Below are 21,301 nucleotides of genomic sequence, written 5' to 3' on the forward strand. Positions count from 1 at the left end.
ATTACATCAAATTCCTAATATAAACATATTCTCTTGCTGTATGAATAAAAACAACATAAATAAAGGATTAAAATAATCCGTTTATTTTTTATTTAAAAAACTGTGACATCAGTGTTGCTTAAGCAATGCAATAGGACACGCCAAACTAATAAACAGATGAATCTGCACTCATTTAAGGAAAATGCGCAGAAAATCATTGTATGAAATCCTTCCTGTGAGGTTCTTGTCAAAAAAAGAAGCGAAATGAAAGAATTCCTCCTCTGACAGATTCAAGCTGTATTGTCTCAGAACCTGAAAAAAAAAATAATGTCAAAATGTTGCATGATTAAATACAAGACATGAACTGAAAGTATTAAGTATAAAACAGTGCTTTGTACCTTTCTGAAGTCCTGAAGAGAGATCTTTCCAGTGCGCTCTTTGTCAAAGGCGATGAATTTGTGCCTCATCTGCCTCCAGAAGAGCTGGATAGGCCTGGAGATTCTCAGCATGGCTTCAACACACTGGCTACTAAGTGGGCCGGGACTCATCTGAAGGAGAAAGTCAGAAAATGCTCCGTGAGTATATTGACAATTCATCAACTATACTGGCCTATTTAGAATGACAGCAGTGAACTCACTGGTGTCCTGGGGAGCTGCAGTTTGAGTCTGTGGGATGCAGAGTTGACCTGAGGACTGAACATCAGCACAAAGTGCCGCAGGAAGTCCGGGTAAGAGAGATGTCCACTGTTTTTGATGTCGTATTTGACAGCCAGCTGCTCAAACTCAAGTGGACTCAGCTCAATATGGAGACCCTGGAGTATTTCTGCACAACATCAATTTAAATTCCCAATTTTCAAACAACAATGTGACAGTCATAAAATTTAATATATAATGTAAGGAACTACAATTACTGCATACACACACACACACACACACACACACACACACACATAAATTATTTATTATATACAAAATATATATTATATTACATTATATTGTATTTTATATTATTTAGAATATAAAAATCATCCTAATTCAGTCATTTGCTAATAATTTATTCAGAAAAAATTATATACAGAATTATAACATAATTTATAAAAGATAATTTTATATTGTTATATTAAAATACATAAAAATTATACTGTATTATATTATTATATTATATAAAAATCATTATAATTCAGACCCATTTGCTAATACATTTTCAGAAAATAATATAATTAAGACAAAATAATTCCTTGACTTTCCCATGTTTTTAAAAATACATAATTTTATAATTAATAATTATTCTAATTTTACAATAATTCTATAATATATATCATGCAATGTTATACATAATATTTTATATTATAAATATATATTATAAATTCAATTATATACAAAATAAAACAGAACATTTATATTTATATATATACTCAAACTCAAGTGGACTCAGCTCAATATGGAGACCCTGGAGTATTTCTGCACAACATCAATTTAAATTCCCAATTTTCAAACAACAATGTGACAGTCATAAAATTTAATATATAATGTAAGGAACTACAATTACTGCATACACACACACACACACACACACACACACATATATAAAAATCATTATAATTCAGACCCATTTGCTAATACATTTTCAGAAAATAATATAATTAAGACAAAATAATTCCTTGACTTTCCCATGTTTTTAAAAATACATAATTTTATAATTAATAATTATTCTAATTTTACAATAATTCTATAATATATATCATGCAATGTTATACATAATATTTTATATTATAAATATATATTATAAATTCAATTATATACAAAATAAAACAGAACATTTATATTTATATATATAATATTATTTTATATTATGTTATTTATAATTATATTTTTACACCTGTTAATAATTGTCTACTTATACCTCTCCTTACCGTGCAAGAAATCATACCTTGACAAAGGCTTTTCGCCGAAATGTTGGTGAAATAAAAAAGCTTATTTGCAAGTAAGTGTGCGGTTCTATGTCCTCTATTTTGGTGTCTTCTGACCTGCACCTCGTATGGTGTGCATGTGTGTGCTTGTTTATTTCATTAAGAAATTTATAACTATATAAAAATAATTAGAATTCAGACCCATTGTGACCTATTTCCGTACTGGTTTTACTGATTAATTGAAAATAGCCAATTTGAAAGTCAGAGCTAGAATATTTTAGATCTAAGCATAGCTAGAAAAATCATATTCACTATAGAAATGCCCATGACATTTTTTTTTTATTTCAATTACTTTTCTAAGCTTGGAAAATTCCCTAGTTTTGACTTTTTTATATGGTTGAAAGGTGCTGTGACTGTTAAATGGAGAGATATCTGGCCTCAACAATGTACCTAGGAATACATCCACATCTATCTCTCCGGTCCTCTCAAGGTCGGCCTGCCTGCATCTCCTCTGGATGTGCCTCCAACAGTCCTGGATCTTGGAACGTACCTTCATCTCCACATCCTCACAGTTCAGCAGTGGTGTGGACCTTCTGCTCGCAGTGGAGGGTCTCTGAAGCTGCTCTGACACTGGAGACTGTGGACAAGAGTGGTGGGTGGGATACAAAAGACATTAGGGAACTTGTCAAATCCAATGCAAAGAGAAGAAGTATACCAGTATTAGCATATGAAGTAAATCTACCGCAGAGCGCCTAAAGGCACAGGGTGCTGTTTTGGGGCGTCTGAGGGATGTTGGTCTCTCCAATGTTGCTCTTGCTGAACCTGGTAATGATTTAGCAACCTTTTCCAGGCCTTGCTGTTCTCCACTGAACTTTTTCAGGAATTCTCGATATTCCAGATTTCCAAAGCCATTAACTGGTAGCATTTTCCACAGGTCTTGAAACTGAAAGAGTTGGTTGTTTTTCAAGCTATTGAAGGAACTACTGTATTAAAGAAGCTCATGTGGTACTGGAAATTACCTGTTCGTCGGTGAGCCTCATGAAGTGACGATCACAAATGGTCTTAAAGTCAGTTTTGGAGATCATGTTTATATTGGCGTAGTCGAGGTCTACCATTTCCTTTGTTATAGTGTATATGCGGGCCGACACAACCTCCTGTATCCGCCTCAAAATGTCGCTGATGACTAAAGGTCGGAGCTGATTAGGAAAGCGCATCTTATGGATTTTCTTCAGCCATTCATCTGCCATCTGTTTGAGTTAAAGAAATAAATAGTGTTTTATTATACACCATATGAAACTTAGAGCATTCTAAATTTTGACAACTTCATATTGTGCAAAAAGTACAAACTCAACCATAAAAAAGCTTTTGACCTCTTGTTTGTGGAGGTTGAAGACTTGGAGGAATTCCTTCCAGTCAACCATAATCTCCTCCCCTTCGTTTATTCTCAGCTCAGACAGCAACTTCCTGAACTGCACTTCTGAGAGACGCATACAGAAATGTTCCAGCACTTGTTGAAACTTTGTTTGTGGTATCATACCATCTCCAGTCTTATCAAATGCAGAGAAGGCCTAGAAAACAAAGTGCAGCAGCAGTTTGGGGTTGGTATGATTTTGAATGTTTTTGTAATTTTGAATGTTTTCCTTGCTAAATAAAAGTATTAATTTCTTAAAAAAAAAAAAAAACCCTCACTTTTGGTACAGTAGTGTTTACAAAATACTTTACACAGCTCTGTTATTGCAGCACATTTCAGGTTAAAACATCTCTATAGCAATATTAATATACTGTACTATATAAACAGTCAGTACCTTGTAGAGAGTATCTGAGGAAGCAGTAACCAGCTCCTTGACTCTTTGTATTGTTTTTTCTGGGCTCAGCTCCTCTATATCCTCCACTGGTTCTGGAGAACCCACAGTCGGACCTTGAGGAGGTTCGACTGCAGACCCGCTGGAAACTGGAGGTCCAGCGAGATGCTTTAGAAAATCAAGGTATGGCAGTTCCTTCAGACTGCCATCAAAGCCAAGGCTGAAAAACAAAAAGAAAAGAGGAAATACAATGCAGTAGCTCATAACACTCACCATATTTTGAGTAAATTAACATGTCTGATATAGAGAGTTACAGGTTCAGTAGATGTGTGAGCTGTTGTTCTCTTAGTCGAAATCCATGTTTGTGCAGGAGAGAGAGCAGGTCTGTCACGGTCACGTGACCATCTTTGTTTTTATCCAGAATCACGAGGCTTCCACTCACTCTCTCAAAGTCATTCCCAATCCACTTCCTTCAAACACAGATAGGTCCATGTAACACTATATGCATGAGGAGAATATTTTCATCCACTATTACATTTGTCAATTGATTCAGAGATCATTTTCACCTAAGATTTTGTAGCATAACTTCCAGGTCAGGTGCGGAAATCGCCCTCTCGGTGAGCTGTTCTTGTAAAGCGTCTGATTGGCTGTCTTCATCTGATGTGATTTTAAGCTTTCTTAAAAACTCTGTCTGAGTGACAAAGCCCTTCCCCTCTTCATCATATCTGTGAAAAAAAAGAAGAGTTTTTAGTTTTATTTACAGCAGATATCAGACATTTGAAATTTCTGAATGCTTGCCAGATATATATTTTGGTTAACATCATGCTAATATTAATTGCAGTCAATGATTGAGTTGAGGAACACATACACTCCTTGAAATATCAGTGTTGCTTACCTGTCCCAGAGTTTTTCAAACTCGTTTGGTGTGATGGGCATGTAGTATTTAAAAAGTAGCTGCTTTAGACCATTTTTGGTCATGATGCTTTTAACATCGTCACCCAACTGACAAATGGCCTGCCAACACAATTGTTATGTAAAAAGTATGTTTAATTCCTCATTAAAACTTTTGTACATGTAGCGGGTCTCCTCATGGAAGCCACCATTTTGATATCACATGACCGGTCAAATACTTTTCAGTTTATCTTAATAAAACAAACACATCTTGCTATAAACATGGCTGCCTGCTAATATAATGCATTTCTACTCCAATACTGGTAACTGAAAGCTATATTTTTGCATTATGCTACATCCAGGCCACTAGGTGTCAGTGTACGTTCAAGACAACTGCCATGTAGCATCAAAAAAGTGACCAAGACTGGATGTAGATCACCTTTGAGAGCTCTGAAGGTCTTTTCTGTGCAATGGATGCCAAATAGCCATGAACTTGGTCACATGCAGTGTCAAGGTATCCATCTCCTCTGAAAAAAAAAAAAAGATTTCTGTTGCAAAAACAGCTAAGATAAATATAAATATTAATTCCAGAGGAGTGGTTTTTACGAGGTGTTATCGTGGTGATGTGATTTCGTCTTGCTGCTAGAGTGAACTTTATTGTAGAACTCAGCGTAGTTGAGTGTGCAGCCAGGCGTAAGGCCCAACAGGTCAAGCAATCTCTGATACTCCTTATCTTTGGTTACAAACATCAGGCTGTCAAACAGAGCCCTGAAGTCATTCCGATTCACCACACCATCTCGGTTCTTGTCCATCAGACGGAAAGCGGTCAGAGCATCCTGCAAACAAGAGCGAGGTAAAGATGTTTGAAGCAGTGGGACTTATTCTGCCACAAGTGTTGTTTTTATGCATTTAGAGCCTTTAAAAAATGCTATATTTGTTGATACCATGAGAAGGACTAAATATAGAGTGGCCTACAATGTATATAGACACTTTTTTAGTAGTAAATTAGTAAATAATTAAAAATATATATATTTTGCTTTGATACCCCATGATATTCCTTGATCCTCTTTTTAAGTTGAGCTAGACAGTCCTCTGCAGTCAAAAGAGTGGACGTTTGTACATTTTTTGACTGTCTATCTTCGCCCTTTTCTGGTATTGTTACTTCTGTGTTGAAGAGAAATTGATCAGTTATGTTTTGTGCCATATGTTTGTGTTAAGAAAACAGATTGTGCGTTGTGAAAAATCAAACCTTCATATTTGGCCACAAAGTCAGTAACAGAAATCGAACCCAAATTAAAACCAAGAGACTCAATAAGCATCTGAAACTGGGGTCCTTCCAGGAAAATACCACAGTCATCCAGAATCTAAAAACAAGAGTGATATGAATCAATGTAAAGAACTGAATGCTTAAGACACTGATTGAATGTTGCCTTCACATTATCAGAATTATAGTTATGACTTTCTGATCTGATCTCATAACGTACCTTACAGAAATCTCTCAGAGTAAGAGCTACTGTCATGCTTTTCCTTTTGGACATCAGATAGTCCTGAAGGGACATCCCGCGTCTCTGAAGCCTGTCCTTGAGTTTCCTCAAGACAACATCCTTTACTGCTTGTGCTTTTAAGTTCAATATGGAGGCTTCATGTGCCCTTTCCTCTCTATATTTTACAAAAATATAAAAAAAAAAAAAAATTGATCTGAATGCTACGTATCACTTCTCATGCTTATTATTGACCATACAAACCTCTCAATGATACTGAGGCGGCCCTCAATCTTCTCTGAAACACCCAAGCTCTTCAAAAATAGCTTGTAGTTCACATTTCCACCCTCCAAAAATGGTTCACAAAGCCTTTGAGAGCAAACAGGGGGAATTAGTCAGTATCCAGAGGTAAGGCTGAGGGGCAGAGAAGTAAGACTCACTTGCTGAAGTGGCGCTCAGACAGCGGTAGTCCGTGTTGTCGGATCAATCTCCTAAGGTCTTCTGGGGGGATGGTGTCACTCTGGTTTTGGGTTGTGTTGGTGATAGATTCGATCAGCATGTCATAGTTCTCAGAGAGCTTCTCCTTAAGAATCTGTTCCACCTGTAGAGAGACAAAATCATGTGTGTGATAGAACTAGGATTGATAAGTGATTTTAAAATTGTAAAATTGTAAAAATAAAAAAACTCTGAAGGTTACTTACAGCATTCTTTATTGTCGTTGCTGTGGATGGCAATGGGTTTAACTGTTCTGAAACCTTTTTATTGAGGTTTGGTGTCTCCTGGAATAAATTCACAAAACAGTTTTTATAGGTTGAATCATTTTAAATTTGCAAATAACCCATATATATGCAAAACCTGTCAAGAAAAATAGTAAGTCATATTTTTTGTATAAATAAACAAAAGTACAGTTTTGTACTCTCCTAATTACGGTATTGTCTTTCTAATCATTTTGTAATGATTTTTATTATTGTAATATATAATTTATATTGTAATATGTTTTTTTTTGTGATTTATTTTTCTTTCTTTTTTTTTTTATCTATGAGAGTTCAAAAATGTACCTTTTTTCAGAAATCACAGTTTGCATATTGCAGTAATGAGAAATGGGTAAAATGAGCTTGATTGTCCTGAAAATAATGTCACAATGCAAAAAAATCTTAAAGGTCCTAATATTAAAGTTTATTTACTTCATCATGTAATATTTTTTTTTTATTTCTCATTTTTATCTCTTTTAAGGTAAAATGTGACCATGGATATTACAGTACTGCAAAGGTAATAATACAATGACTGGTCTTTGGTGATGGAAGAAGTCCAGGAATTGTTGGTAATTTATGGCATCTGTATGTTCCACATCCAAGAATACAGCAAGAGCGGTGAACTGCTCATCGCTGAGATGGAAGTTCAGGCTCCCCAGAGCCCTGCATAGTTCATCTCTACTGATAAACCCTGTTCTGTTCTGCAGAAACAGTCATCATTATTATGAATAGCTGTGATTTGAATTTCATCATTTACAACTTTTTATCTAGTCTCAGAACTTACTTTATCAAAGTCCAGAAAGGTTTCTGTCAGAAGAGGCTGATTATCAAAAACATGTTGACGTAAGTTTAGTAGAATTGCTTCAATACTGCATGTGTCTGGAGTTGCTGGAACAGAATCTTTCCTGATTGAGGCATTAAAAATATCTGCATAATTAAAGATACTTTTGCATGCACAGAATCCTTCAATGTATTAAAACAGTGTGTCAAAACAATATTGATTTATAGGAGACTAACAAAAACTTTATGGCCAACTTACTGTACAGCTATGTCGTGTTTGAACAATCCGAGAAATATTCTCCATTGCACAGGCTCTGTGCTGCTCACTCCAAATCTGTGACAATAAACACTAGATGAATTTCAGAATTGCTTTCACGGAGGTACATAAATGATATGTTAATATCTCATACCTGTTCAATAACTCCCTTAAGGTATGATCATCCATGGGGAAGAGGAAATTACTGAGGACAGATCTGAGATCCTCTTGAGAGACAAACCCGCTGTCTGTGATGTCAAATGCCTGCAGAGCTTTTTCAACAAGGCTGTAATTCTTCTTTATCTGTAAGTCAAAATAGAACATTTTTTAAATGAAATTCTTACATATTTTAGATAAAAAATGATCTCTGTCATACTCACTTTGCTCAAAAACCTGGTCTGGACTTCATCCATGTTGCCCCTGGATTTGCTTGAGAAAGCCCTTACGCTTGTCTTACTTTTAGGTCTTGTTGTAGCACGACTGACAGTGTCCCAATTCAGTGCTGAAAGCAGGTGTAAATCAGACTATATAACTGATTTAATTATTAATGTATTTTGATGCCAAAATTAATAATTATTTTATCACTATCTTATCATATTGCATAATTTCTTTCATATAACTTTACCCAGTTGTATAGAATCTGGTGCAATTTTTCTATAGTTTTCACAGTCAACACCAAGCTTCTCCAGAAACTCCTTGTAAGATATTGTGTCAGAATTATTCACGCTGTAATGTGACCATAGTCTAAAAGAGAAGACATAAGCACAAAAGACATAGCATTCAGGGAAAAACAATAATACTTCAGGAGAGTTCCATTAAATTGAAAAACCGGGACCTGTGGAATTCCAGCTGACTCATGGGAAAGCAGTATCCCTCTAGGACTTTACGCAGCTCATGTTGCTGTATCTGCCCATCGCTGTTGTAGTCAAACAGCCGAAAAGCCCTGGTGATGTTTTTCAAATGGCCTCCAATCTGAAATGATGAGAATCATGGATATTACACACTAACATCAACAGGTAAGTATTTATATAATATTCATACCATGCTATACTCTACACCTTATCTTTCAGACGACACTGTAGCTCTCCAAGTGACAAGTTTCTGTAACTTCCACTCCTGTTTCTGTTAAGAAATTATATGTTATATATATGAAGAAATATTATAAAATTCAGCTTTGCATCACAGGAAAAAATTAGATTTAAAATATAATGAAACTGAAAACAGTTGTAATATTTCACATTATTGTTAGTTTTACAGTATGTTTGATCAAATAGCGTGGGTGAGCATCTTAGTAACCCCAAACATTTAAAAATGGAGTGTATATGTGAAGGAAATGTAATAATTGAGAAAACATCCACAAAAACATACATTACCTGCCTACTACAGATGAAATTTTGCAGTATCTTCTGAGAAACTCCATGTAAGAAATTGTTCCATTTTCTCTTAAGTCAATCTAATAAAGATATTTTAATGAAGTTGAAATGAGTGAAAATATGAAACATATAATATGAAAAAAATCACAGCTTAACACTCTTAAAAATAAAGGTGCTTAAAAGGTTCTTCACAGCGATGCCATAGAAGAACCATTTTTGGTTCCACAAAGAACCATTCAGTCAAAGGTTCTTTAAAGAACCATCTCTTTCTTACCTTTTTATAATCTGAAGAACCTTTTCTTCACCACAAAGAACCTTTTGTGAAACAGAAAGGTTCTTCAGATGTTAAAGGTTCTTCATAGAACCATTTAGACAAAAAAAGGTTCTTCTATGGCATCGTGAAGCACCTTTATTTTTAAGAGTGAAGTACCACATTATAACATTACAGCAAGTGCACTGAAGGAAGTGGGTGACTTTTGTCATTCTAAATGAACACACCTTTGCCAACAGACCCTCAAACTGAGATTCAGTGAGTGGAACAAGAAACCCCTCGATTACACGCCTGAACTCTCCTTTGGTGACAGCTTTGTTGCCTTCCTGGTCAAAGGCTTCAAAAGCAGCCTTCAAGTCCTCTTTTTTGTCCTTGACTCTCTCCAAGAGTAGTTTCTCAATGTCCATCAAAGAAAGATTCTCATCTGCCACCGACTGCACAGAGGAGGCTGTAAAGAAGAAGTAATAAAATAAGATATCTCCTCAACAACATGCTTTCCACCATTACCAAGAAAATAAACAGCATAGACCATACCAGAGTCAGACTTGATTGTGTTCCTCCTTGAGAATTCTCCTGAGGAGATCCGAGACGCACTCTTAGCCCTGGGGATGATGGCGAGCCCTTGTGTCATAGGCCTCAGATCTATATGGCTTGAGATTTGAGGCATCTGTGCGGAAGGTGACACCTGAATGTAACCATTAAAAACTTTTTTTTTTTAAAACAGCTTTTTTGAAATACAATATTGGTTGTTTCCTTTGTCATTTTTTAAATTATTATATAATCTATTATATTTATTTAATATATTGTATTGTAATGTTAGTCTCCAATATACAAAGTTTTAACTTATTTGAAACCTTTAGAATGTTTTTATTAAAATTTAAAGGACAAGTAGCGTCCTAAGAGATCCTGTTTAATTGGCAGTTCAACCTGCCAATTTTTCATTCAGAAATTATATTAGTAAAGTGTCTTCATACTAACCCAACTCTCCACAGCGGACCTCGGACGCATTCTTGTGTTAAATTCGTATTTACACTGTCGTTGTTCAAATTTAAAAACTTGAACACAACACCTCTTCAGCCAGTCGAGGACGCTTTGCTGTTCCCATGGATATGGTCTGGCAACTGGCTGTCAATCAAATCAGGAGTTGGCTCCGCCTCCTGGAACGCTTAACCAACCAGTAATCAAGTTGTCCACAATGTTCTACTGAAAAAGCGAAAAAACTCACAAAATATTTTTAAAAAACGATAGGACCGAAGGATAAAGAGTGTAGATTCGTATGGAATGTAACTTAAACTGCAATTTGTCTCCATATTCTTTTAAGGAAAATAGTGACGAGCATGACGTAGTTGTTCTGTCCTCCTCCGCCAATCATCATTCCCAATGGGCATGGTTACCAAGTGTCATGGCGGCCACCGGGAGATTGTTGTAGTGTGCCAGAGACAGACCGCGGATTGTTCTGTATTAAACTGAACTGTTTATTATAATATTGGGGACATTTGAATGTAAAAAGTTTTTTTTAAACATGGGGACTGTGTATGCCAGGGTAAGCGCATTTTTCCAGAGCTGTTGTAGAAGCTAAAGGAATGACCTCTGAACAGAGTCTTTGAATGACAGGCCGAGTTCAGGATGACGTTTAGTAACGTTACTCCACGTTAATCCGGATTAACTGTATGTCAATAAGATAATAAATCATCTTTGCACATATAAACGCTCACTCTCACTTTAAACAGACTCGTATAGCATTGGATATGAACAAACTAACGTTAGTGCTGTCATACAATACTTACCTGCACACTTTTATAGTATCTGTTGTAGTTTTACACATTGTCCGTGTTGCTACGATAATTTATAAGAGATATCAGGTTCTCTGAGCATGCTTAATATAATAACATAATAGATCTAAAAACTCACTCACTTCTACATATCTGTTGAACCAGAGTCTGGACCCCCTTCCTATGCAAGGACCTGAGCTGGGGGTTCAAGCAGATGACATGGACCTGGGAGAACCAGAGCATGAAGAGAAACAGGAAGTTCTTGAAAATAAAGACGTGAGATGGATTTTATGCGATTTTTCTATCCACTGCTTGTACATAAATGTGGTTTTGTACCAGGCATATTGGTGTTTTCATATGTATTTCAATTGTTTAGGTTGTAGTACAGCATGTGCACATCGATGGCCTTGGGAGAACAAAGGAAGACATTTTAACATATGAGATTGCAGATGTTTTCCGTGCCAAAAGCTTGATTGATGTGAGTATCACTTTATATAGATGCTGCTTGTGGATAAATTACACTATTAAAATTGTATTACATATTTTTTTACTAGATTTAAACTATTAAACTTCTTTATAATTATGTTACAGGTAATGAAGAAGTCCCATGAGGCCAGACAGAGACTTTTGCGTATGGGGATATTCAGACATGTGGAAGTTGTCATTGACACTGCTGAAGGTATGACAAATAAGCAAACAACCAGTGGTAAATAACCAATAATCAAAGTGATGCATCAAAGTCTGAATTCCTCTCAAAACATTAGGTGCTAATGCGCTGCCGAATGGACTAGATGTGACATTTGAGGTGAAGGAGCTGAGAAGAATGACGGGAAGTTACAACACCATGGTTGGGAACAACGAGGGAAGCATGGTGAGCTACTGACTCCTGCATCGTCACTGTGGGCTGTGTGTCTAGTACATTGAGAAACCAAAATTATTTACAGAAGTGTTGTTCTGGTTCTCGTTTCAGGTGCTGGGTCTGAAATTGCCCAATGTTTTTGGCCGTGCAGAGAAGCTGACCTTCCAGTTCTCTTATGGGACTAAGGAAACCTCATATGGCTTGTCATTCTTCAAGCCCCAGCCTGGACACTTTGAGCGCAAGTATGTTTCTTGGCCTGGTGGTGAAGATTTCTATTTAAAAATTACATTTTGATTTGTTAGAAATGTCATGTTGGCTAAGTTAGTCATTAAAGTTGAGTACATTTCTCATTAGTAAACAAACTTGACATAATATTCATTAGGGGTTAAAGGGGTCATATGATGCGATTTCAATTTTTCCTTTCTCTTTGGAGTGTTACAAGCTCTTGGTGCATAAAGAAGATCTGTAAAGTTGCAAAGACTAAAGTCTCAAATCCAAAGAGATATTCTTTATAAAAGTTAAGAGTCAACCACGCCTACCTAAAACGGCTTGTTCTAACACGCCCCCACATATCTACGTCACGATGTGAGAAGATTTGCATAATGCCACCCAAATGTTCACGCAAAGAAAGAAGGCGTAACTTTTATTCTTGCTGTAGTATTGTTGTTGCCGCCGCCACCGCCATGTCATGAAGGCGCTGTGTGGTTCATTGTGAAAGCGAAACTACTTTCTTTGGCCTTCCAAAAGAGGACGATATCGCTTCGTCATGCCTGGATCTGATCCGTGCTGGTCGCTGAGGAAATACTTCAACTTTGCGCTGTCGATCGCCAGATCGGCTTTCACCGTGGACGAAGCGGAGTCCAGCCCGGGATCGTCACATGTGGTTGCCGCAAGCCCGCCGGCCTCCGCTCACTCAAGCCGGAACTCCGCTCACTCAAGCCGCCGGCTCTTTTGGAAGGACACGACTAGAAATCAGTGGTTAAGTTGTATTTACAACACTGTTCCAGAACACTTTCTTAATTTGCTGGTGTTTTTTCAATTTGCATGTGTTTTCTTAAGTTGCAGCGCGTTGAGCTCTCTCGGCCACCGTACAATGACAACTAAAGCGTATTCACAATAAAAAAAGGACAATATCTTCTATATGTCCGACCCAAACTTTACCCAAAAATTCATCAACCTTTTGAAATAATGACTGAATTTTTTATATGTACAGTATAGCTGTGATTACTAGATTACTAATCACGTTTCAGTGGTTGTTTGTGAATTTTGTGAACAGGTTTTCCCAGGTTTGCTGTTGACACTCACTCACTCTTTCAGCTTCTCCATTAACTTGTATAAAGTCACGGGCCAGTTCCCATGGAGCTCACTCAGAGAAACGGACCGAGGGGTCTCCACCGAGTTCAGCGTAAAGGATTTATTTTATTATAATTATTTTGAATAAAATTAAATGTATTTATTTAAATTTGTATAATATTTTTTATTTTATTTGATCTCATTTTATTTATTTTTACATTTATTTTCTCTTTACCAAACCAAATATTATGTCATAAATAATTAAGTTTTAGTAGATATAGGGCCAGATTTACTAACAGCTTGCACCAGCGCAAACCATCTTTTGGCGTTAAAACAGTACCGTCAGGATTTACTAAAGACGCGCAGTGAAGAATTAGCGCTAAAAAGGCGTGGACACAGTTATTTTTGCGCCTGACCTTATTGAATATGCATTTGTAGGAGTTTCCCTTTCAATGGGTGGAGAGTATTAAAATGAATCACGCAACGCGATTTACTAATGTTTGCCCTCGTCAAATTACTGGTATTTGCGCCATTATTGAAAAATAAAGCATGTCTTAAACTATTTTGCGCCTTTGTCGTAAGTACGGGGAAGCTGTGGCCTAATGGTTAGAGAGTCGGACTCATAACCCAAAGGTTGCGGGTTCGAGTCTCGTACCGGCAGAGATTGTAGGTGGGAGGAGTGAATGTACAGTGCTCTCTCCACCTTCAATACCACGACTGAGGTGAGCCCTTGAGCAAGGCACCGAACCCCCAACTGCTCCCCGGGCGCCGCAGCATAAATGGCTGCCCACTGCTCCGGGTGTGTGTGTGTTCACGGTGTGTGTGTGTTCACTGCTGTGTGTGTGCACTTTGGATGGGATAAATGCAGAGCATTTAGGTATGGGTATAGAGTATGGGTCACTTGACCACATGTCACTTCACTTTCACTTTCAAGTAACGTTAGATCACCCGCACCTGATGAGCATTGGCTCTGCGAGTACGATTGGCTTCTATGTTTTTTAATTTGCGCATTGTTAGTAAATCCCCCGCAGAGATTTCCACGCCCATCATGCTGTTTTAGAATTGCGCTCTGGCGCTAATTTGCCCTGTTTAGTAAATCTGGCCCATAACGTCAAAAGTTTTACTATATGTATATATGTATATACTATATGTATATACTTTACTATATATCTAATGTATTTAGCGATTGTTTGGTCTATAATCACCAGTTCCCCATCTGGAGGACAAATCACACTTTGAAGTGGGAGGGCGTGTGGAGAGAGCTGGGCTGTTTGGCCCGTACGGCCTCCTTCGCTGTCAGGGAGGAGAGTGGCCAGTCCCTGAAGTCCTCACTTTCCGTATGTCTCTTCTCTGAAACTTGTTATTACAATCATTGATATCTGATTTTAAATATATGATATTTTCCTCACAGCACACAATGGTCATCGACACACGCAATTCTACCATTCTTCCAAGAAAAGGTGCCTTATTGAAGATCAACCAGGTTTGTTTGAATCAGTTGTTGTCCTTGTAAGAAATAGCTTATCCAATACTGTCATTATTTACTTCATTTTTATGGTCTGTTAGGAACTGGCAGGTTACACTGGAGGAGATGTCAGTTTCCTGAGGGAAGACTTTGAAATTCAGCTCAACAAGACTCTGTTCTGGGACTCGGTGAGATGCTGTGGAGGAAACTATTGCTTATGTTTCTTTGTTGCGGTGTTATTTTAGTATCATTAATGTACTTATTCAAATTTTAGTAGTTGTGGTACTCCAACTTGAACTAAGCTCAAATTAGAAATGGCAACTAACTGAAAATATATAGATTTTGAATATTTTATTTTTTTTCAGATAACATTTTTACAATTAACATAAATGTTTTTTATTAGTCATAGTTTTAGTTACTAACAACCAGTGTTGGGCAGTAACGCATTACTTAGTAACGCGTTACTGTAATTTGATTAGTTTTTTAGTAACGGAGTAATTTAACGCGTTATAATTTTCTAAATAGTAATTAGAGTATAGTTACAAGCAGGGGCGGCGTTTCCGTATGGGAGAGTATGGCAGTCGCCATACCCTAGCCCAGTGAGGTGTGCCGTGGAAAATCCAAACTCTATTATATTTCGTTATTATTGTTTTAAATCACTGCTATTGGTCTTCCTTATGTCTGTTTGAGGGTTTTACAAATATTTAACCAATGAAAAGCATTCAAAAGAGCTTGTCACTAAACTTTTTAACGCTATGGATCCTCAAACTGTCAGCAAAACCTCGTAACGTCACCCTGCTTCCATTCAGAGCAAAGCGCCGCGCAGCGCGCACAGCCTGGAGACAGATCTCGGCTTGTTCGCAATGCAAGGGTAAATAATAAATGATGTTTGAATAAGTACAGCGTTTTCTTCACTAAAACACTGTCTATAAAGGCTAATGTTTTTTGTGTGTTTGAAGAGCGGAGAATAACTTTTGCCGTCTAGTTGTAACCAATAGGCTACATTTGTAGGCTACGTTTTAAATATCCTGTGCATATAGCGCTTCATCGTCTATCATGAGCATTGTAGACACGAATTGTAGACATTATGAAAGATTCATTATGCATATATTTATTGTGTTATAACAGAGATTTGTGAGATTGCGATGAACTGAGATGTAGGAGTAATCAGTAATCAGTAATTTGATTACATTTTCAGAGCAACTTGCCCAACACTGCTAACAACATAGTTTGTTGATGTTTTAAGCACTTTCAGAAGGCTCTCTTTAGTTTTAGTAATTTAATCTTAAAAAAAAAAAAGCTTAATTTTAAAATGTTTCCTTGGCAACTAATTCTGGATAACAAGAGTCGATATATAATTATTAACACAAAATTAAAATAATTAAAATTAAATAATTAAAACAAAAAATTTCAAATAAAAACTTCACACTTTCTGCACTGAAAATAAGTTGAATTTTATTTTGATTATTTTATTTCAACGAAAATGTTCTTTAACAGTCTTATTTTCCTCTCTTTGTAGGTGCTCTCTACCTCTCTGTGGGGAGGTATGTTGCTGCCTTCAACAAAACGTTCAAATAAAAAATTGTTCACACTTTCTGCACTTTTAATCATACAAACACTGAGTAATTCCATCTTTCACTATTTTCTGTTCTCACACAAAACATTTCTCAACCACTGTCAAGCCATATTTAAAGACTTGGTCTCGGATCAATAAGCTTACAGATACTAAAATACACACATATATAAATTTTAAAAAATTATTAAACTATCCTTCTCACACAACATATGAAATGCTTTTCATTACAGAGTTTCTGAAAATGCGGCTCAATGAAAAACATTAAGTAGTAACCATCATGAAAATAAAGAGCAGTTTAGTTGCCACTGCTCTATATTTGCTTAGAAACATTCATCGTAATCCTAAACATAAAAAATTAAGAGAATAGCAGATCTGATGTATAACATCAAGTCACACGAGACAATCTAAGATTATATCTCCGGCTGTAGCTCCCACTGAGAAAAATATCATCTGTGCAGTGTCATATTGAGTCCAATAGGGGACAGAACTACAGTGTATGATGCAAATTAAATGGACAGTTCATCAAAAAACGAATTCTGTCACCCTTATGTCATTCCACTTTTATTGGGTGAACTATCCCTTTAAATCATAATAACAAATACTACGTAGTGTAAACCTTTTTTTTTTGTTGTTGAATTCCTGATGCTAGAGATCCATAGTTGACCATCACAAGTGTCCTGTTTTGTGGTCCTAGGGTCCACTATGAGACAGCAGTCATGGCAGAAGGATATTTTGTTATTCAGTGGAGAGCCAATGAAGTGGCCAAACATATGAAGTAGAGTGCGAGAGATACTGCTATGCCACATGCTCCACCACAATCCTTGGCATTTTCCTGTAAGAACAAAAATACAACAAAAAAAGTCATTTAATTTAATATTATGTCATATATATGCACACTTGTTCATGCACTGTATGATTGTGGTGGCTTACATGAGGATGGTATGCGTGACAAGACTCTGGTCGTCTGCGAATCTTCTGAGATTTCATCCTGTTGCACTTAACTGTGGCGTTATGTTCAGTGGAGTTAAGAATACCTCAGTTTCACAAGGTTTAACCAAACCACATTTCAAATACAAGAAACTCATCATCATGGAAGGATATATTTGACCTCTCTGGGCGCGAGTGTAATGGGAGCATACTGTCGGGAGCAGTCGCAGTCGGCCTGGACCACCAGCATGACCAGGTTACTGTTAGGAACCTGCTGTAGGACAAACATCCTGAAATATGACAGAGAAAGAGAGAGACATTGACAAATTGTTACTGGCACAAATCCACCCATCTGAAGACAGTCTGACTGATGGACGTACTTCTGACAACGGCCACATTTGATGATGCTGTTGGTCTCTCTGATGGAAGTGTCGTACATGAAGCCGGGATACTCTGTGTTACAAGGCTGCATTAGTTCCACCTTCTTCTGTCTGTGTGCTGGAGAGGACAAGATTTACATTAGAACAGATAGAAAACAGATTCAGCTGTCTGTAGTCCAGAGTTTTTTAAGATGGGGTTTTAAACATAATATTGGAAATAATATATATATATAAAAAGTCAAATTAAATTGGGAACAAATGTGCTAATATTATATTTTTCAGCTTTCTAAAGACTGTTTCATATATATATATTATATATTATATATATAAATATATATGAAATAAAAAGTAAAATGTATCCAAATGTATAAAATAACGTATATATAAAATGTTTTTATACTTTTAGAAATATCTATTTTAATAATTTTATAAGTATTCTTTCTGCTTTTTAAAATGTTGCCTTTATGAATATATAGTGTGCATAATATATTTGTCTGCCTTAATATTATGATCAAATTTAGAGGCCTTTCACATTAAAACGTTCATTTAAAAAACCACTGGTCAGGTCTAGGTCAGTAAAGCAGTCATTACTTTGTTAGCAATACAATGTTTTAGCACAACTGTTTAAGAATCTCTGATTAATATGGTGGTCCAGTAGTGCACAACACAACAAAATCGCCACGACACAATGCATAGGACTCATTTCGTTGTGTTGTGCTAATTTCGTTGTGTTGTGGCTTGTTTCCGTTGAGTTGTGCTAATTTTGTTGTTTTGCGGCTTGTTTCTATTGTGTTGCATTTGTTTCCGTTGTGTTGTGCCTTGTTTCCGTTGAGTTGTGCGAATTTTGTTGTTTTGCGGCTTGTTTCTATTGTGTTGTGACTTTTTTCCATTGTGTTGCACCTTGTTTCTGTTGTGTTGTGCTAATTTTGTTGTTTTGCGTCTTGTTTCTATTGTGTTGCGACTTTTTTTCATTGCGTTACATTTGTTTCCATTGTTTTGTGTTAATTGCGTTGTGTTGCACCTTGTTTCTGTTGTGTTGTGCTAATTTTGTTGTTTTGCGTCTTGTTTCTATTGTGTTGCGACTTTTTTTCATTGTGTTACGTTTGTTTCCATTGTTTTGTGTTAATTGCGTTGTGTTGCAGCTTGTTTCTTTTGTGTTGTGGAGATTTCGTTGTGATAATAAATCAGGATCTTCTTATGGTATGAGACCAGACTAGACTAATATTTTGTCAAGAAAACCTAGATCTATGCCAAAGTCACTACAGATGACTAAGTAATTTCATTAGCTACAAATTATCAGGCTCTAATTTGGATCCTGGCTATAGAAAGGCACAAACTAAATGAAGGACATTTGCTCATGTACACATGTGGATACTTACATGCGTGAAACCCAGCTTTAGCTGAACAGTGTCAATGAGAAACAATTACAGCAAAATGATGAACAACAATGGAAATGGAGAATGAAGAAATGAGAGACTGACACTACATAAAATGATACATTAAATTAAACTGAGATGGAGATGAGGTTTACATGTCTGGGTGTTTGAGGATTTCTGAAGTTTGAACAAAAACAAAAACGTTACATCCTTCATAACTTCCTAACTTACCATCCACAACATAGTCATTATGCCAAAGACCACAGATGTTGAACTCCAACAGAAGCCTGTAAGTTTAAAATTGAGGATAAATTTTTACTGGCAAATCAAATTACATCTCAAATGAATAAAATAGCTCATGTTCCCCCTGGTTTCACAACCTCAAACAGCACTTACATCACAAAATGTGAGAAGAACCACTTTACTAATGCCAGCACACCATAGAAAGGCTGTGAGGTGAACAGAGGTGGATTGTCAACAGTGTCAGTACAATATAGACTGCATTATGCACTATAAAGAATAGTTTCTCTCTAATAGATGCTAAGGTGTACATACGCTGAGCAGTGGTCGAGCTCCACTAGTGTGATGATGGGCGTTCTTACACATGGCCTGGTAGTCATACAGAGTCACCCTTGTAGGACAATATACAGCATTACTTCATGCTCAGATTTTGAAAGTACCACGAAACTATAAAGGAATAATTCACCAAAGAAAAAAAACTTTATTATATTATATAAAAAAACTCTGAGGAGACCAGTTACCTTTTAAACAGGCCAGATTTTAGTAACTGGGCCATGACAGATCCGTCTATTTCCCCAAAGAATTTACCAACCTGTGTGAAAGGACACAGAGACTAAAGCATACATACAGCAGACTGAAGGATTATTCAGGTTTAGATATACAGTATGACACAATATGAAATCATTTCTGAATCCCATGATGAATAAACACACACACACCTACACGCTCATAGACAGACAGATGTGCAGTGATCCAGTTGTGCAAACAGATGCCTGAATCTGCCCTGTCTGCCCCACGGCAATCTGGGATTAGACTCCATAAGCATTCATCTCCTGGCTACTGCTCACATAGCTACAATGCATGTGTTGCAACAAACAGCTGCGGTTATGGTATGAGACCATTGTCAGCATATGGATATATGCAACCAAATACAATAATACACAATTAATCTAATACATAAATCAACAATAATGATGACATTTATCATAATGATTTAAATAAAACATACTGTTGACTAAAATATCATGATTTATAATTAACAATGCACTAAACAATGTTTTTAAAGAAGAAAAATCTATATGGTTTTTGATGAAGCTGAACAGTGAATTAAAGGAATAGTTCACAAAAAAAAGTAAACTTTCTGAAAATGTACTCACCCCAGGCCACTGAAGAATTATAGGAGTTTGTTTCTTCTTCAGAAAAGATCTGGAGAAATTTAGCATTACATCACTTGCTCAACCAATGCATCATCTGCAGTGAATGGGTGCCATCAGAATGAGAGTCTAAACAGCTGATAAAAACAATAATCCACAAGTAATCCAAGTAATAAAAAACCCCAGTACATCAATTAAATGTCTTGCGAAGTGATAATCTTCATGATTGTAAGAAAGAAATACATCATTAAAGGGGTCATATGACGTTGCTAAAAAACATTATTTTGTGTATTTGGTGTAATGAAATGTGTTTATGCGGTTTAAGGTTAAAAAAACACATTATTTTCCACATACTGTACATTATTGTTTCTCCTCTATGCCCCGCCTTTCTGAAACGCGTCGATTTTTACAAAGCTCATCGGTCTGAAAAGCGAGGTGTGCTCTGATTGGCCAGCTATCCAGTGCATTGTGATTGGCCGAATACCTCAAGCTTGTGACGGAAATGTTACGCCCCTTAACGCCCCCGTGTCCGGCCGGAGCGACGAGACAAAAACATTAAAACCCATTATAAACGAGGCATTTGTAGCATCCAGTGGGGACATAATTACGGATTATAATGACTTGTACTGTCTTTTTACGCATTGCATTGCATCACGCCGTGTAAACATAAAACCATGTCTGCATTTGCATTTGTGATCGGACTCGTGTTTTGAATCATCAGTGGCAAATCCTTTAAATATGAAAACGTACTTACAGACTGTGAGT

At 36.6% G+C, this 21,301-nt stretch overlaps 3 protein-coding genes across 4 annotated transcripts in view; 1 reads left to right on the top strand and 2 right to left on the bottom strand.

Annotated features, from left to right (window-relative positions):
* Nucleotides 1–113: 113 nt before the first annotated feature.
* Nucleotides 114–10,161, bottom strand: LOC107665686 (EF-hand calcium-binding domain-containing protein 6). Its single transcript, XM_016456668.1, has 30 exons — nucleotides 10,029–10,161; nucleotides 9,722–9,942; nucleotides 9,224–9,303; nucleotides 8,909–8,972; nucleotides 8,686–8,822; nucleotides 8,476–8,594; nucleotides 8,231–8,352; nucleotides 8,005–8,153; nucleotides 7,854–7,928; nucleotides 7,599–7,719; nucleotides 7,342–7,515; nucleotides 6,764–6,841; nucleotides 6,503–6,663; nucleotides 6,327–6,431; nucleotides 6,066–6,240; nucleotides 5,831–5,945; nucleotides 5,627–5,745; nucleotides 5,188–5,417; nucleotides 5,021–5,108; nucleotides 4,586–4,704; nucleotides 4,257–4,415; nucleotides 4,005–4,160; nucleotides 3,694–3,910; nucleotides 3,259–3,456; nucleotides 2,908–3,135; nucleotides 2,631–2,831; nucleotides 2,339–2,525; nucleotides 617–801; nucleotides 378–527; nucleotides 114–291 (listed from the first exon to the last, which is right to left on the bottom strand). The coding sequence occupies exons 1-30, from the start codon at nucleotides 10,159–10,161 to the stop codon at nucleotides 169–171; spliced, it is 4,389 nt and encodes a 1,462-aa protein (XP_016312154.1). The 3' UTR covers nucleotides 114–168.
* A 704-nt stretch (nucleotides 10,162–10,865) lies between these two features.
* On the top strand, nucleotides 10,866–16,928 carry LOC107665687 (sorting and assembly machinery component 50 homolog A-like). The gene is made up of 12 exons (XM_016456669.1): nucleotides 10,866–11,037; nucleotides 11,432–11,542; nucleotides 11,643–11,744; nucleotides 11,858–11,945; nucleotides 12,031–12,137; nucleotides 12,237–12,367; nucleotides 13,443–13,530; nucleotides 14,627–14,755; nucleotides 14,830–14,901; nucleotides 14,985–15,071; nucleotides 16,403–16,451; nucleotides 16,888–16,928. The coding sequence occupies exons 1-12, from the start codon at nucleotides 11,017–11,019 to the stop codon at nucleotides 16,926–16,928; spliced, it is 1,026 nt and encodes a 341-aa protein (XP_016312155.1). The 5' UTR covers nucleotides 10,866–11,016.
* The window catches only part of LOC107665717 (voltage-dependent calcium channel subunit alpha-2/delta-4-like), a 37,256-nt gene continuing 32,430 nt past the window's right edge, over nucleotides 16,476–21,301 (bottom strand). Inside the window, exons 31-39 of one of the 2 annotated variants that reach the window (XM_016456720.1) lie at nucleotides 19,904–19,974; nucleotides 19,698–19,773; nucleotides 19,539–19,591; nucleotides 19,374–19,429; nucleotides 19,146–19,166; nucleotides 17,767–17,884; nucleotides 17,561–17,676; nucleotides 17,390–17,472; nucleotides 16,476–17,291 (exon numbers count right to left, since the gene is read on the bottom strand). In XM_016456720.1, the coding sequence (XP_016312206.1) occupies nucleotides 17,199–17,291; nucleotides 17,390–17,472; nucleotides 17,561–17,676; nucleotides 17,767–17,884; nucleotides 19,146–19,166; nucleotides 19,374–19,429; nucleotides 19,539–19,591; nucleotides 19,698–19,773; nucleotides 19,904–19,974 (687 nt within the window). In that variant the 3' untranslated portion in view covers nucleotides 16,476–17,198. The remainder of the gene's footprint in view (nucleotides 17,292–17,389; nucleotides 17,473–17,560; nucleotides 17,677–17,766; nucleotides 17,885–19,145; nucleotides 19,167–19,373; nucleotides 19,430–19,538; nucleotides 19,592–19,697; nucleotides 19,774–19,903; nucleotides 19,975–21,301) is intronic. The other variant, XM_016456721.1, reaches the window with a different exon arrangement.

The sequence above is a fragment of the Sinocyclocheilus anshuiensis genome, unplaced genomic scaffold, assembly GCF_001515605.1.
Source record: "Sinocyclocheilus anshuiensis isolate Anshui unplaced genomic scaffold, SAMN03320099.WGS_v1.1 scaffold840, whole genome shotgun sequence".
NCBI classification, from domain to species: domain Eukaryota; kingdom Metazoa; phylum Chordata; class Actinopteri; order Cypriniformes; family Cyprinidae; genus Sinocyclocheilus; species Sinocyclocheilus anshuiensis.

Coding starts and splice junctions, on each gene's coding strand:
- LOC107665687 (XM_016456669.1), top strand. CDS start 11,017: ATGGGGACTGTGTATGCCAGG. Junction 11,038..11,431: donor TGGGGACTGTGTATGCCAGG/GTAAGCGCATTT, acceptor CTGTTGAACCAG/AGTCTGGACCCCCTTCCTAT. Junction 12,368..13,442: donor CCTGGACACTTTGAGCGCAA/GTATGTTTCTTG, acceptor TCACTCTTTCAG/CTTCTCCATTAACTTGTATA.
- LOC107665686 (XM_016456668.1), bottom strand. CDS start 10,161: ATGCCTCAAATCTCAAGCCATATAGATCTGAGGCCTATGACACAAGGG. Junction 8,823..8,908: donor AGTGTCGTCTGAAAGATAAG/GTGTAGAGTATA, acceptor TCATCATTTCAG/ATTGGAGGCCATTTGAAAAA. Junction 292..377: donor CTCTTCAGGACTTCAGAAAG/GTACAAAGCACT, acceptor TTTTTTTTTCAG/GTTCTGAGACAATACAGCTT.